The sequence below is a fragment of the Artemia sp. Qi Xiang Cuo genome, chromosome 14 (genome assembly GCF_049724085.1).
Source record: "Artemia sp. Qi Xiang Cuo chromosome 14, ASM4972408v1, whole genome shotgun sequence".
NCBI classification, from domain to species: domain Eukaryota; kingdom Metazoa; phylum Arthropoda; class Branchiopoda; order Anostraca; family Artemiidae; genus Artemia; species Artemia sp. Qi Xiang Cuo.
In genome coordinates this window covers 3,309,682-3,324,132 of record NC_142807.1, presented here as the reverse complement: position 1 = coordinate 3,324,132, position 14,451 = coordinate 3,309,682, and the positions used below count along the sequence as shown (strand labels likewise).

Here is a 14,451-nt window from a genome sequence, read left to right as displayed (position 1 = left end):
TTATAGCAAAACAGGATTGAAAGGAAAACATAGAAGCGTATTAACAAAATAGATACAAAAAGGGTTTCCAGGAGTACAGTATGGGAGAATTTCGGAAGAAAAGTGAGGAATACAGAGAAAGCGCAAGTGGGAGAATAGCACAAACCTAATTCCAGATCCGAAAGTATGGCCGGATCACTTTATGAGTGAAGAAAAAGACGGCACACGTTGTACTGATGATTTTGCTTACTGAAGCAGGTCTTAATTCCCAGAAAGTCGAGTACCCGTTAAATGAACAGGATTATTCACTGTGTTATCTCTCAAGAAGAAATAGAAAAGGCAATTAAAAGCGCCAAAGGTGGTTTTACCCCTGGAACTGATGGCATCCCGGCGATGGTATACAAAAAAGCTGTGTTCATTTATAATGCCCCTGATCTTGAGATTTTTCCGAAAATATTTATCGGAACAAGAGTGGTCAACATCATCAAAAGTATCCCTTGATCTTACTCTGCTTGAAAAGGGAGATAAGGTTGTGTACGGTAATTATAGATCTATAAACCTTATTTCTAGTATAAGTAAAATTGTAAAACATATATTAGACGTAAGGCTAGAAGTATGCTTGGAGAAAGGTAGAGTGATTAGGGAAGAACGGGGAGGATCTTGAAAAAAAAATATTCTATGACAGATAGAAAGATGGGTTTAAACGCACTGACGGAGAAGCATTGTAAAGTAAATGGGCAACTGCTCATTGCTTTATTGTATCTCCAGAAGGCATTTGACAATGTCGACAGATTACTTACGACTAAAAGCCTATTAGGGGTAGACCTGCCTGACCTATTCGTAAGTTTAATAACAGGGATGTATACAGGGCCAATAAACATAGCTAAGGTAGTGGGAAAGGGGGTTGTCAATAGTGTTTGAGAACCGATGAGGTGTAAAACAAGTACTCTATCCCCTAGATTTTTCACAATTTTTATAAATGATTTACTGGTATTTGTGGAAAATAAGTGGGCTCCAGCAGTGAAACTTGGATTCCTGTAATTTTCACATGATTATTCGCTGATATTGTTCTTTCTGCAAAATCAGCGGAGGATTTACAGATATTGTGAAATTTGGTAGAATACCTTAAGAAGAAAAATAAAAATAAAAGTCAATGCAACAAAAACAGTATTAAAGTATTAAGTATTAATATTCCAATATCGTCTAAAGCCTATCCAAGAAGAAAGATTTAACATTTATCGAACACAAGCTGGAAAAGGCACATCTTGGTTGCAGCAGCTAGAGGACAAGCGGCATTGTTTTCCCTTTATCGAAATCAGACACTGATTGGAGCAGCGAACCTACGGATACAAAAACACCTTTTTAATACTTAAGTTCTACCAATCATGAATTACGGAGCGGAGCTATGGGGCTTTGAGAAGGCCAAGCAACTAGATATACTCGGTTCCACCTTAAAAACTTTAAGAGAGTACTCGGTCTCCAAACGACGAGACCAACGTTAGTACTCAAAGGAGACCTTGATTTATTTCCCCTTAGGTTGACAAGAGCTCTGCATGATAGATTGATTAGCTAAGGCACTGTATGAGGAATATGGAGAAAAAGACGTTTTGACCGTTCCATATTAAAAGACTTCTTGATGGGGCAGGTTTTTCGTATTTATGGTATGGGTTCAAGAGATGATATAACAGGTTTCTTAAGAATGATTGGAGTAAGACTAGAAGAGCAAAGAATCCAGAAATGGTGGTGTGAATTAAGTCTATCCAAAAGTTTAGTACTATATAGGCAAGTTAAATCTAAATATGGAATGGAAGTTTATTTTAAGTTGAATGTTCCAGTTAAATTTATAAAGATATGGATCCAGTAGAGAGCAGATTGTCTGCAAGTGGGGGGGGACTTTTGGAGATTTAGGGGAAGCACCGGAGCCTAAAAAATTGCCCGCTCTGTGATGCGGAGGAGGATGGATTGGGCCATGTTCGCTTGAGGTGCCGTGAGCAACCTCCAACTAGGGTCAATTGGCTGGATGGAAATTTTGCATTCTTAAATGAACAGCTCCACAAAAAATTGTTAAGGAGTAAAATTTTGCGTTGAAAGTGATGGAGGTGAGACACAAACGTCGCAATTAGAAGTACACAGCGTTTGGTTTCGATTTTAATGCGTTTGTAGTTAGATGTATGCAATCACTACTTTTGTATACAATCCTCTGGTTTTCCAATACAAATCATATCGTGCTATATAATAAACCGCGAGAATTTTTAGCGGGGGCGGAGTTCTCAGGAGGAGAATTTCCGCGAAGAAGTTTCTCGCAGAGGTGAATTTTCCATGGAGTTTTCCGCAAGGGAAATTATTCAAATACTTTAAGTTTAAAAATACGATTCTTATTAATACGCGGGGAGAAAATTTTCCAGGGGCGGGTGTGAATTTCATTTCTTTTGAGGTCACAGCAACGCGCGACGGATAAGCTAGTAATATCATAGTTTTTAAAGAACCAAAAGACAAATTGACGAAAATGGTAGTTTTCAGGTATGAACAGGATGAATATGGGTCCAGGGATCAAAATGAGTTTTTATTTTGATGTCCTTGGTACTCAAATTGATTGAAATCCTGGTGAAAAAACAGGGGTTCAATTTGTCTTTCTCTATTGGCAGAAGTAGTAGGAAGGGACAGCATTGAACTAAGCAAGTCTCATCTCTACAAAAAAAAAGTTCCCTAAAAATTTAACAGTAAAACATAGCTAGACACTAAATCCAAAATCAAACACAAGCCAACACGCCAGAACTGAGCAATTAGCAATGACTTAGTTGGCAGTTAATAAATTAAAGTTAATAAAAATAGACTAATAATGCAATAACAATAAAAAAAAAATAAGAATGGAAATAAATAAAACTAATAATGAACAAATTAACTTGGTTGGCAATTGGGCACTTAGTTGGCAATTAGACACTAGAATATTTAATTATTTATATATTCTAAGCAATATTAAGCCACACAACCTAACAGTAAAGGAATAGTTCTCCATATTACCTGATTTGATTTGGATACTCAGCCGAGAAATTTTGAATTTTAATTGCCCATGGCATTGTACAACTTCCGAGAACATTGACAATCCTATAATTCGATATTCTGACTTTGTAGCCCATTTTTTGGAGCAGTCTGGCAACCCGTCGGGCAGCTATTCTCGCTTCTGTGTTACTTGTTGAGCCCGTTACAGTTACATGACCTGAGGACCAGATACTAGCTGTCACATTGGGCTTTCTCAACTTCATTGTTAACATCTGTAATAATAGAAACAGGGCTGAATTAAAATGCTTTCTATCAGGATAATCTCAAAGGGACATAACGAAATAGAGAGAAGAAAGGAAGACAGAGATAAAGTGAGTATCACTTGGATTCTGTTTATTCGTCACCGACTAAATGATGTAGCTGTCGTCACCTGAACAATTAAAATTGTGTGTCCTAAAAAGATTCTTCATTTTTAAAACACGGTGACAAGTTCCATAAAGTTTCAAATTATGGTGTTTCGTTTAAGCAAATTTTATTATCTATTTTTCTGACAGCCAATCAGAGTTCAGAGCCCACTTAATTAAAAAAAGGTGTCTGAACAAAAATAAAAATTACAATTTTATTCCACCCCAGGAGACTCCGAGTGCAGTGAGAGACAGAAAAAAAAACCACAACTGAATAAAAGAAAATGAATGGTGCGTCCGTCACGCCAGAGTGACCTTCCTAAGCCAGAGACATCCACGCTAGAGGGCACGGGGAGACAAAACATAATAATACAAATACCGGGAAAAGAGAAATTATTAAAAGAAAAATAAGGAAAAATCGCTTTGAAGTATAAAAAAAACTAAGGTACTAAACGGGTGGAACTCCAGGTAGGAATGTTAAAATATACTATTCCAGGTAATAGTACAAGCGGTCAGGGGATTGAAGTCCAATCTGATTGATGGGGTGAATGGAATAGAAAGGATGTCTAATATACGAACATAATATAAAGATTGGTCATAGACAAGAGATTAACTAATTCTAAGGACCCCAGGAATATCGCCTTGCAGTTGAAACCAAATTATTTTGAAAAGAAATCAATGCTGATAGTTTTCAAAAGAAAGAAATCAATATTGTTACTTTTAGAAATGCACCAATTACACAAGGTAATGCTGAGTTTTTGCCCCAAAGTACAAAATCTAACCCAATCTGTTCTTATTTCTAACAATGCAGCATTTTCAAGGAATCCGTAAATTGATTTACCTCAATGTACGATGCAGTTGATGGTAAGGCAATTTGGCACTGTGTCTACTACCAAAATTGCCAAAGATTATCAGAAACGAATAAAAGGTAGAATAATTAGATCAAGCCTATAGCTTGATGATGAACCTATTCTAGGATTCTCGACAAGTCCACTCTGTGATATGGACAGAAAATAATGTCTTATCTTCAAATCCAAACCAAACTTGGACCCCCTCAAAAAAAAACTCACCAACAAACAAAGCATGTACTTGGGTATTTAAAATCTCCCCCTGAAGATGAACGCTCTTTGCAATTCACGCTTACAAGGCACTTTCCGTGTAAGAAGAACAATTCCCGAACTGGTCAACTTACACACGACTAAATTTAATTTTGTCCTTTGCAGAAAATATTCATTCCTACTGCTGCCACATCCACTACTCCAACCATCTCTATTCCCTCCACAACTGTTACGACCGTGCTACTAATGATGATTAGCACTAACTGCTTTAATGAATAACACTTATTAACAGACATTGCTACTGATATTAATTAAATAAACTATTTAAATAAATAAAATGAACACAAATTAAAATAATATTTTTCAATACAAAATAAGGAACGAAATTATAGCTTAAAACAAGCAGAAATTACCCCAAGCGATGAAGTTGAGCTTAAGGAAAGGAAATTGTAGAAATCAGTGTGGCATTGCCATACCCCTTCAACCCCTTTAGAGACTAGTATCGTTTACGCTTTACGGAAATCAAAATATATTTTGAAGAAATTTCTTTCTATTATAAAGTTTAAAAAAATGCTTCATTCAAAGTAATTTTATATCATTTTGTTTTAATATCACTCTTCATTTCCTGTTTATTTTTGTTCTTAGTTACTGTACTAGAAACACCTGTGTTATTTAAGTCATATATCTGCAAATGCAAATAATAAAATTTGCATTGTATTTTTCTAGCTGATGAAAAAAAATTGCTTAATATTTTTATTTATTACCTTTTTCATTTATTATTTCCAGTCAAGGACAAGTCTATATTTGGCAAATTTACAGGCTGTTTCTAGCAATGATGCAACTGGATAAATATTGCACCCAAATACTGAAAATTACTACTAAAATGATTGACACCCATAGGTGTAGCTAAGGAATTTCCACGGGAGAAAGTTGGGGGATCGTAATCAAGAAAAGGTGCTTTTAGCACACTATTTTTCAATTATTCGAGAAGGGATCCGTTGGACCAATCTCAGAAGAGGATTACCCGCCCCCTCTTCATGCATACCAGTATAATCACACTAACTATTTCCCATGGGTGTAGTTAGGATTCTTCCCACGGGAGCAGCCTGCCAGCTAGGAGGGGGAGGGGAAGAAATTATCGTTTTCCGTCAGAACTTGGATTTACACTCGCAAATGAGAATTTTCCTATGGGAGAAAAATGTTTTCTGGCAACGGGGAATAGTACCCCGCATTAAGCTACACCCATGCTAGCTCCTTGTTAGTGTCCATTCAACTTAACCCACAAACATTTCAAACGAAACACCCTAATACAAATCAGTGAACTAATAAATATAAGCATATTCATTAATAAGCTACTTGCATCAACAGTGGGATTCCCTCAAAATTGGCTGGAAGGACACCTAAAAATATCTTCTGATACACCACTCTAAAGGTTAAACCTAGTTTGCACCCACGAATCCTTATACTTATTTCCGTAAATATTGCAGGTTGAAATGATAAAAATAAAAAGCTTTAAAACAAACATGTTTAGTCCTTGAGTTTAGATAACCAATTCACAATTCACCTCCTTTTGTTTTTGTAATTTTGTCTTGGGACTATATTATAGTCCAGAGTTGGATGTGTGGCAAGAACATCATACATTTAGCCGTGCTTCAACAACCAATACTTTCACAAAACTACAAAGTTATGACCTTTATTCATATCAAACAATTTTTGTTTTACGTCAAATTCCCCTTCAAAGTACTATTTATTCATTTCATGGTCTAATAGGAAACCCATTTTGGCAGGGCCGTATCCAGGATTTTTGTTCAGGGGGGTTTTACTAATGTTTGACTTTTTTTGGGGGGTTACTAATTTTTGACTCAGTTTTTGACTAATTTTACTGATTTTTACCAAGGTTTTACTAATTTTCGACTTATTTTCGAGTCGGTCAAAAAATTTCGGGGGGGGGGGGTTCAAACCGGGTAAACCTCCCCCCCTGGGTACGGCCTTGCATTTTGGTACAAGTGCATTAAACGTACTCTTTTATATACTGCATATGGAATGTCAAATTGGAGATGCTACAGATACCGGGACAGATACCCGCCTGACTGGTTATTTCGAGACATCGATATTAAGAATTGGAATACAAAGAGTAGTTTTCATTGCGTATACGATATTTAAACTGTTGTTTTTTAGGGTTTGGGGGGGGGGGGAGATACCTAGATTAGGTTACGTATTTAATGTATGGTATGCGTTACCCCCCCCCCCACCCCACCTCCCCTAATGTGCAAATATATAGCCCAAATTTGTTTCTAAACTATTATATATTCATCCTATTTTATTTTATTTCATTAGCATTAACCAAACTTGACTTCTTTAGCAGTATATAAAAGATTACGTTTAATGCACGAATACCCCCATTTTTAGTGCGTATGCTATCAAATTGTAACTAACCTAACAAAAATTAGGAAAAACTGAGCATCAAATATGAGTACATTTCACAGTTCATTAAGTTCGAACCTAACATTTCATTTCTTAATTTAAATTGCATTTCTCAAGCTTCATTTGACACGATACTAATAGCGTTAATAAATAGAGGTAAACTAAAAATAAGTCAGTTTTACTGGAGACAAAAGGCTTTTTTATACAGGCCATGAAAAACAACACTACAGTGCTGGATCTTTCCCATTGCGATGTTAAAATTAATAAAGAATTAAAAAGTTGTTGCTTCTATTGCTCTAGGCTATATGAGCTTGTGTGAAATATATTTAAACTATTACATGGTTTACAAGATCAATCACTATACTCATAACCGCTCGTACAGAAGGGGAGAGAGGCTCTCCACCCATTAAGATATTCCAATGACAGCTTTTCATAAGAAATTGGCCTCATCGAAGTATTATAAAATCAAGATGATTGGATCTGGGATTCATCCTCTAAGAATCAGACCTTTCCTACTCCAAAAAACTTCAACGCAGTATTACAGAATTCAACAACGTCGTATATATGGGGATGACAGACGAACTTTAGAATCAGCAACAATTCACTTGCGATTAGAAGAATAAAATGATAAATTTAGCACCTATAAATTCAACATTATTTCATTTTTAATTAGAAGAATGTTCGACGCAATATTACAGAATTCAAAAACAGTTGGTGCACTTTCTAAGTCAATGGACCGGTAACTTGCTTTGATCAAAAGCTTTTAAGGAAATTGTGCCCCCTTTATTAAACACAGCATGGCAAAACTCAGGAACAGTTAGTGAACTTGTTAAGTCAATGAACAGGTAACTTACGATGACCCTGAAGTGATTATTTTGTTTAGTATAAATACAGTTTGTTTTAATTTGGATATGTTAGTAACTCTACTGATGATGGTGACCGACTGTGTCATCGAAATATTTAGAGTCTTTGTTTATATTTTTGTTTCACTGTCTAATAAAAAGACCTATCCCTATTTGGAACTCTTATCAATTTCGTCAAAAAAACTTCTAATCTATACCTTAAGGTTCAATAACTGTATACAGGAGGATTATCCAGAACGATTTGAACGTTTAGAGCTAAAGGCACATTATTTTCCAGTCTTGAACCCTCCCCAAAGAACTCCCTTGAAACACCACCACAATTTCAAATTGTATTGTATTTCTCTATACAAAGAAAAAGTGGAAAAAGACATTATGAGGCATTATGATGAAATAGGAAAAAAAGGAGGTCCTAACCTAACACGAACTTCTAAGCTCGACTCTTTTACAAAGCTTAAGTATCCCAAGTAAAGTCAAACAAATGTTAAGGTGTTTCCTAATAGAACATTTTCATTTAAAGCCCCACATCCTTTAACCAAGTTTTCACTCCCTTATCAGGAACATACACTTTGTTTTAATGCAGCAAAAATTTAAGTGCAAAGCGTACAACAATAATTGTTACTTTTCTCAATGGAAAAATACAACTATTTTCGTCAATATATACTTCTTCCAGAATGTGGATACTTAAATTTCGATTACTACAGCCCCTAAATCGTTCTTAGTACTTACGTGTTATATCAACCACACTGTTGTTCTTGATTTGCTTAAAATTGGTTTCTCTGCGTCCACTCGGTGATAATCAGCTTAGCCTGATTGAGATAAACTACTATACAGGTATATTTTAATTAAGTATTTAATATATAGAGTTGATTACTACTACTACTAACAACTCACCGAAGCACCAAGCCGCCTGAGGCCAACACAGCTACGCACGCTCCGCCTCCTCCCCAATCTATTCAAAGCCTCCCTTTTTACACCCACCCACGAAGTTCTCATTTCCTTTAAATCTTTCTTTATGACGTCCTCCCACCCCAGACGGGGACGACCTGCTTTCCATTTAGCCGAAAAGAACAATCTTTGACAATCTGTCATCCTTCATCCGCGCAACGTGCCCTAACCACATCAACCTTTCTTTCATTATAGCCCTAGAGAGCGATATTGAACCACATTTTTCGTATAGCCTATTGTCTGAAATACGGTCAGTCAGCCGGGTACCCAGAACAATCCTTAAGCAATTTCTCTGGAAAACATCTAGCAAATCTTCATCCGCTTTTCTGAGCTCCCAATTTGACCACTGTCATCACTGTAGCTTCTAATATTCTAATCTTGATTTGCGGACTTATCTTCCTATTCTTCCAAACTTTTTTTTAACTCTGGAAAAACATCCTGAGCATTGGCTATTCTATTTTTAACATCTTCACTGCTCCCACCATCTTTACTAATAATACTACCAACGTTTTGAAGCTGCCCACCTGATCAATCTTTTCATTACCCAACGTCACCTTTTCATCTTCACTTATTCCTAGAATTAGTGATTTAGTCTTCCTCACATTAATTTTCAAACCAATTCTAGCAAAATAATCCATATAAAGGAGGATAGAACACAACCCTGCTTAACTACTGATTTAATATAAAACCAACTGCTAACCTCATTTCCTACCTTAACCGCAGCAGTGTTATTCTCGTACATAGCACTAATCACTTTAATGTATTTGTCTGGTATACCATACAAGGAAAAAACCTTTACTAAAGCTCTTCTATCAACAGAATCGAACGCTTGCTCATAATCTATAAAACTGAGGACCAAAGGTTTTTGATAACTCAGGCACTTTTGAATTATTAGCTTAAGAGTGAAAGTTTGGTCGACACATCCTCTATCTTTTCTAAAACCACACTGTTCTTCTCTTAAAACTTTGTCTACGGCATCTGTCAGTCTAAAAAGTATCATATTACTAAGTAATTTACTACCTAAAGAGACCAGACTAATGCCTCGATAATTACCACACTCACTTTTATTACCTTTCTTATAAAGTGGCTTAATTAAGGTTTTTATAAAATCGTTAGGTACTTCCTCCTTTTCAAAAATCATATTCATAATCTTCAGTAACTTATTTCTAACCTCAGAGCCACCATATTTAAGAAACTCGTTTACCACACTATCATCATCTAGACCCTTATTTTTTTTAATCCTTTCAATATTGTCGCTAATTCTTCATCACGAAATAAAACTTACGTCACAAACCAGGTATCACAAACATCTTCATTTTACTCTGTATCTTTTCGTGAAATTCTCTCAGTTAAGCAAACTATCAAAATGTTCGGCCCATTTCTCTTTAGTGCTTTCCTTTTCGCTAGTTATGGCCCCAATTTTGTTTTAAGTGTGACAATTCCGCATTGACTACTCCCTCTCTATTTGTTAACTCTCAATATGTCAGTACAATATTTTACTATTATGCCGCCTAACTGCATCTTCCAGATCCTCGGCAATTTTATCTATGGCCTCCACTTCACATCTCCTGAGTTCATATTTTAATGCTTTCTGCACTTTCTTTACATTCCTTTTGTTTTCATATGATCTATCACTCAGATAATTCTTGCACAAGTCCTTTCTCCTTTCTATTAAACATAAAGCTTTTTCACTAATATTCTTAGCTGTAGTTCTATCTTTCTTCCCTAAGACACCTTCAGCAGCTTTACAAATTATTTTTCTAAAATTATTCCAACCATCTTCCACATTATCAAAATTTAAACTCTAAAGTTTAGCATTCAACTGTTCCTGCAAAGTTTCTCTCAAATTCTCGTCCTGGAGTCTACCAACATCATAACTTCCCGGGAAGTAGTTACCCTTCCGATATTTCAACTTTAAATTAACCCTTGACACTACTAAATGGTGATCTTTACTTTTAACATAAATAAGGGCACTCCTATATACCCTAGTATCATGTATTGATCCTGCCAGTCTTCGGTTTACTATAACATAATCAATAAGGTTTGCTGTCTTACCATCACGTGAATACCATGTTAACTTATGAGCCATTTTATGATCAAACACCATATTGGTTATAACTAGATTGTTATACCTACAAAATTACAAAACTCTGTATTCATTACTGTTATCTTTCCTACACCAAATTTACCTAGGCTAGGATACCATATATCCCCATTTCTGCCAACCTGGGCGTTAAAATCTCCCAGTAAAAACATCTTATTTCGACCTAGGACCCAGTCTATTTGCTCTTGTAGCTATAAGTCAAATTCATCTTAATCATTAGTATCTCGGTTAGTCGGTTCTACGGGTGAATATACTAATATAGCTGATACCCTGAACTTTTTAGTCATGGAATGAGCAATTAGTATTCTATTATTAATACCTTCCCAGCCTAAACAAGACTTAGAAGCTTCCTTATTCATCATGAGCCCTACACCCTGTCTATGTACCACATCCTTCCTACATGAGTAAACAAATTCTATAGCACCTAATTTCATGCTTCCTACCCCTGGGATATGAGTTTCTGAAACTCCTAATAAATCCAGTTCGAATCGTCTGAATTCGTCAGTCAAAATGTCGATACGATAGTCATTTTTTAACGTCGTAACATTCCAAGTTCCAATTTTCATATTCTATAAAACATTGAAATTATTTTGGCCTCAGGAAAAGCAATGATCCCGGATACCAGTGCAGGACGGGGGTCACACATCTTCTCAAGTCTACACCGAAGTGCTTAAGACGGCTTAGAACCGGACAGCACGAAGTCCCTGGGACCTCCATGAATGGAGGCTTTGTGGAATCCTGGCCCCATCTTGGTCACAACATGGTTTTCAGCACTTGGCGATGCTCTTCTATCAAAAAGAGTCGAAATCCTACACAGACAGTCTCGAGACTATTACCTCCGACTCATTATGTATTCGTGCCTACAATAGTTGTTTATTCATGCCTAGAGTTGATTAGGTTAGGTATTTAATATAATACGTTCTGGGCGGCTTGCTTTCCATAATTCTCTGTTGTAGTTTCCATTATTTTGTTACTAAAGTATTAAATTTTCATCATATTCGGGCATATTTCAATATGATAAATCTAACTTCACTTCTTGAGTGTGGTCAACATACTATGTAAGTGCCTCGTTCTTTACTATGCAGCCACTTCCGGGATTATGACTCCTCACCACTCTAAAAATTGGTTCGACCCTTCTTTTACCAGAACCCAAAATATACTACTCCCATGTCCAGAGATTCTAACGGCGGTCCAGTCGACCATAGAAAATTGATAAGAATGAAATAAGCTCTTAATTCTAAAAACTGAATTAAATGTCTCTTCCTAAAAAAAGAACATAACACAGTCGATATGCTTCAGACGTCTCAAGCAATATTGCACTTTCTCTCACAATTTAAAATGAAGCCCCAAAAAGTAACATATTACTCATGTGATATTTCCGATAACACAAACTGAACAAAACTGGTTTGGATGCTCAGAAAAAAAAAGAGTCCATAACAACACGAACAACACAATTTTTCACTTTCCATTTCTTTTCAGGCTTGAACCTGCATACACCATGCCCCTTAGTCATGAAGAGGGGGAGGGGGTTAGAGCCAAGGTTCTATAAATCCTAGTCTATAGACAACACAAATCTAAATAACATGTGTTCGAACCTCCGTCTTGATTTATTCTTGAAGTAATTCATTTTTATCAGTGGCACAATGACTTATGAAACTAAATTTTTAGGATAAAAGACTGTAGAAATTAAAATTTACTTTCGACAGAAAGTTTAAATCTCCATTTTTATATATCATAATATGTTTCGACACATTAGCATCACCACTTGTTACTATCAAATTCTGAGTGACACAAGTTTGTAGAACTTAAGATATACTTTTGAACAAAAAATTATTCAAGTTTTCAATTCGGTTTTTAGTCAAACAAATATAAGTTCACAATAAGAATTGAAAAACAGAGAGGACACATCTCTTCGAGTTAAGGGCTATAGAGCTGACATTCTGCACACGTAAAAAATCTATTTAACCAAACGATTGATTTCTCCTTCCATTTCTGAAATAACGCATGTGACACTAAAACATGCAGAAACCTGCAGCCATAAAAGCATGTTTTTAAATAGAAGACATGCTTCCAAATGAGCCCTTGCAAAAATTTATATGAAAATCTCTTGCTTTTCCTTGTTATCTTAACTTAGTCTTCCAGATTTACAGCAAGGTAACTAGTCTCCCAGATTTACAGCAAGGTAACTAATTTTCTAACAGATTCCAGTGCTTCTCTTTTTGTTCCATTTTTGATCTGCAACAATTACACACTCTGTTCATTGAAAACATTTGTTCCTTTAACAGTGCATAAATTTTTGCGACTGAGTCATTACTGTCTGAGTCAGTTGGTTCCACATACCCCTATGAATGATACCTTCCCCTTGTTAGGGCATTAAATATGCAACTAGAATTCTATCATTAAGGAGATTCAATACCTTAAAGGATCACCTCATCCAGTCCATCATAAATTATTTTAATTTGTGTGGCCAAACTATTTAGACTTGATTGGGTGGTTTTGTAATAACTTGTAAAGCTAGGATAAGAGATCCAAATAAACGACAGGGAACTAAAAGCTGACACCTACTTTCCCGGAAGTCTTAGAAAAACCATTCAACTTCTTCTGTTTTGTACTGCAGATAGAGATATTCAGACTTCATGAAACTTACATCATTGCTACCACTACTACTAACAACTCATTGCAGCACCAAACTGTATGAGGCCAACAGAGCTACGCGCACTCCTCTTCCATCCCAATCTATTCATAGCTTCCCTGTTTACACTCTCCCAAGAAGTTCCCGCTTCCCTAAAATCTTACATACTTAGAAAGGATGATTTTTTGTTTTCCAATTAATGGAGTAAGAATTATCTTTTAAAGTTCAGGAAAGGGCAGTCCCTAAAAATATTGTGGCATACCTGCATAATTTGAGTAATTTAACAGCTTTGAGTTCCCTCTTGGGCTAACCGCCATAATTGAAAACTTTGCTGACACAAGATGCATATTACATATGCTCTATGTACAGCGAATACACATCGCTTTGCTTAAAAATTAGTAATAGTATTATAAGTTTCCTTTATTTTAAACTAGCCTTTCGTTTGCTTTTTGAACTATTGACACACTTAGGACTCCCTATCAATTTTTACCACAACTGCTTTGGAATTCTCTGTGGTGCTGGGAAAACTTGCTGAGGGGTCCTTTGTCTTTAAAACAGTCAGCCACTGAGACTCGCAAAATGATTTATACGGTATCAAATCCCCTTAAAACACTTTTAACTTAAAAAAAAAACTTGGAGGTTTCTTTTTTCATTCTGATTCTACTCCCTGTCTAGAAGCTTTAACCTTCATATTTGGATAACTGAATTTTCTGTTACCTGATTTCTTGTCTCCTAAAAGCCTATTCAATATGAGATTTCACTAATACCTGGATTTAACTGGTGCTAAATCGAGTCAATTAGATTTTTATACAGTTTTTAGATTGGATGAAAAATTCTGACTGCCTTAAATTAGCATTGGCAAAATTTTGGTTTAAGTAAAATCTCCCTGTGATGGACATCAGCCTACTAAAACAAGGTTTCAAATCTCCAAACCAATCCAGTTCAAAACATTGTAATGTGCCTTTGTCTTTCCAGGTTGTATTAGGGCCGTTCTTTTACTCATATTTGTGCTAAGATCTTACATCTTTTGACAAAGAACGCT

The 14,451-nt window shown here is 35.9% G+C and overlaps 1 protein-coding gene across 2 annotated transcripts in view; it reads right to left on the bottom strand.

Annotated features, from left to right (window-relative positions):
- The window catches only part of LOC148944046 (TATA box-binding protein-like 1), an 87,802-nt gene that overhangs the window by 45,460 nt on the left and 27,891 nt on the right, over nt 1-14,451 (bottom strand). For both annotated transcript variants that reach the window (XM_089099767.1, XM_089099768.1), the window contains exon 3: nt 3,001-3,251. In XM_089099767.1, the coding sequence (XP_088955893.1) occupies nt 3,001-3,251 (251 nt within the window). The remainder of the gene's footprint in view (nt 1-3,000; nt 3,252-14,451) is intronic.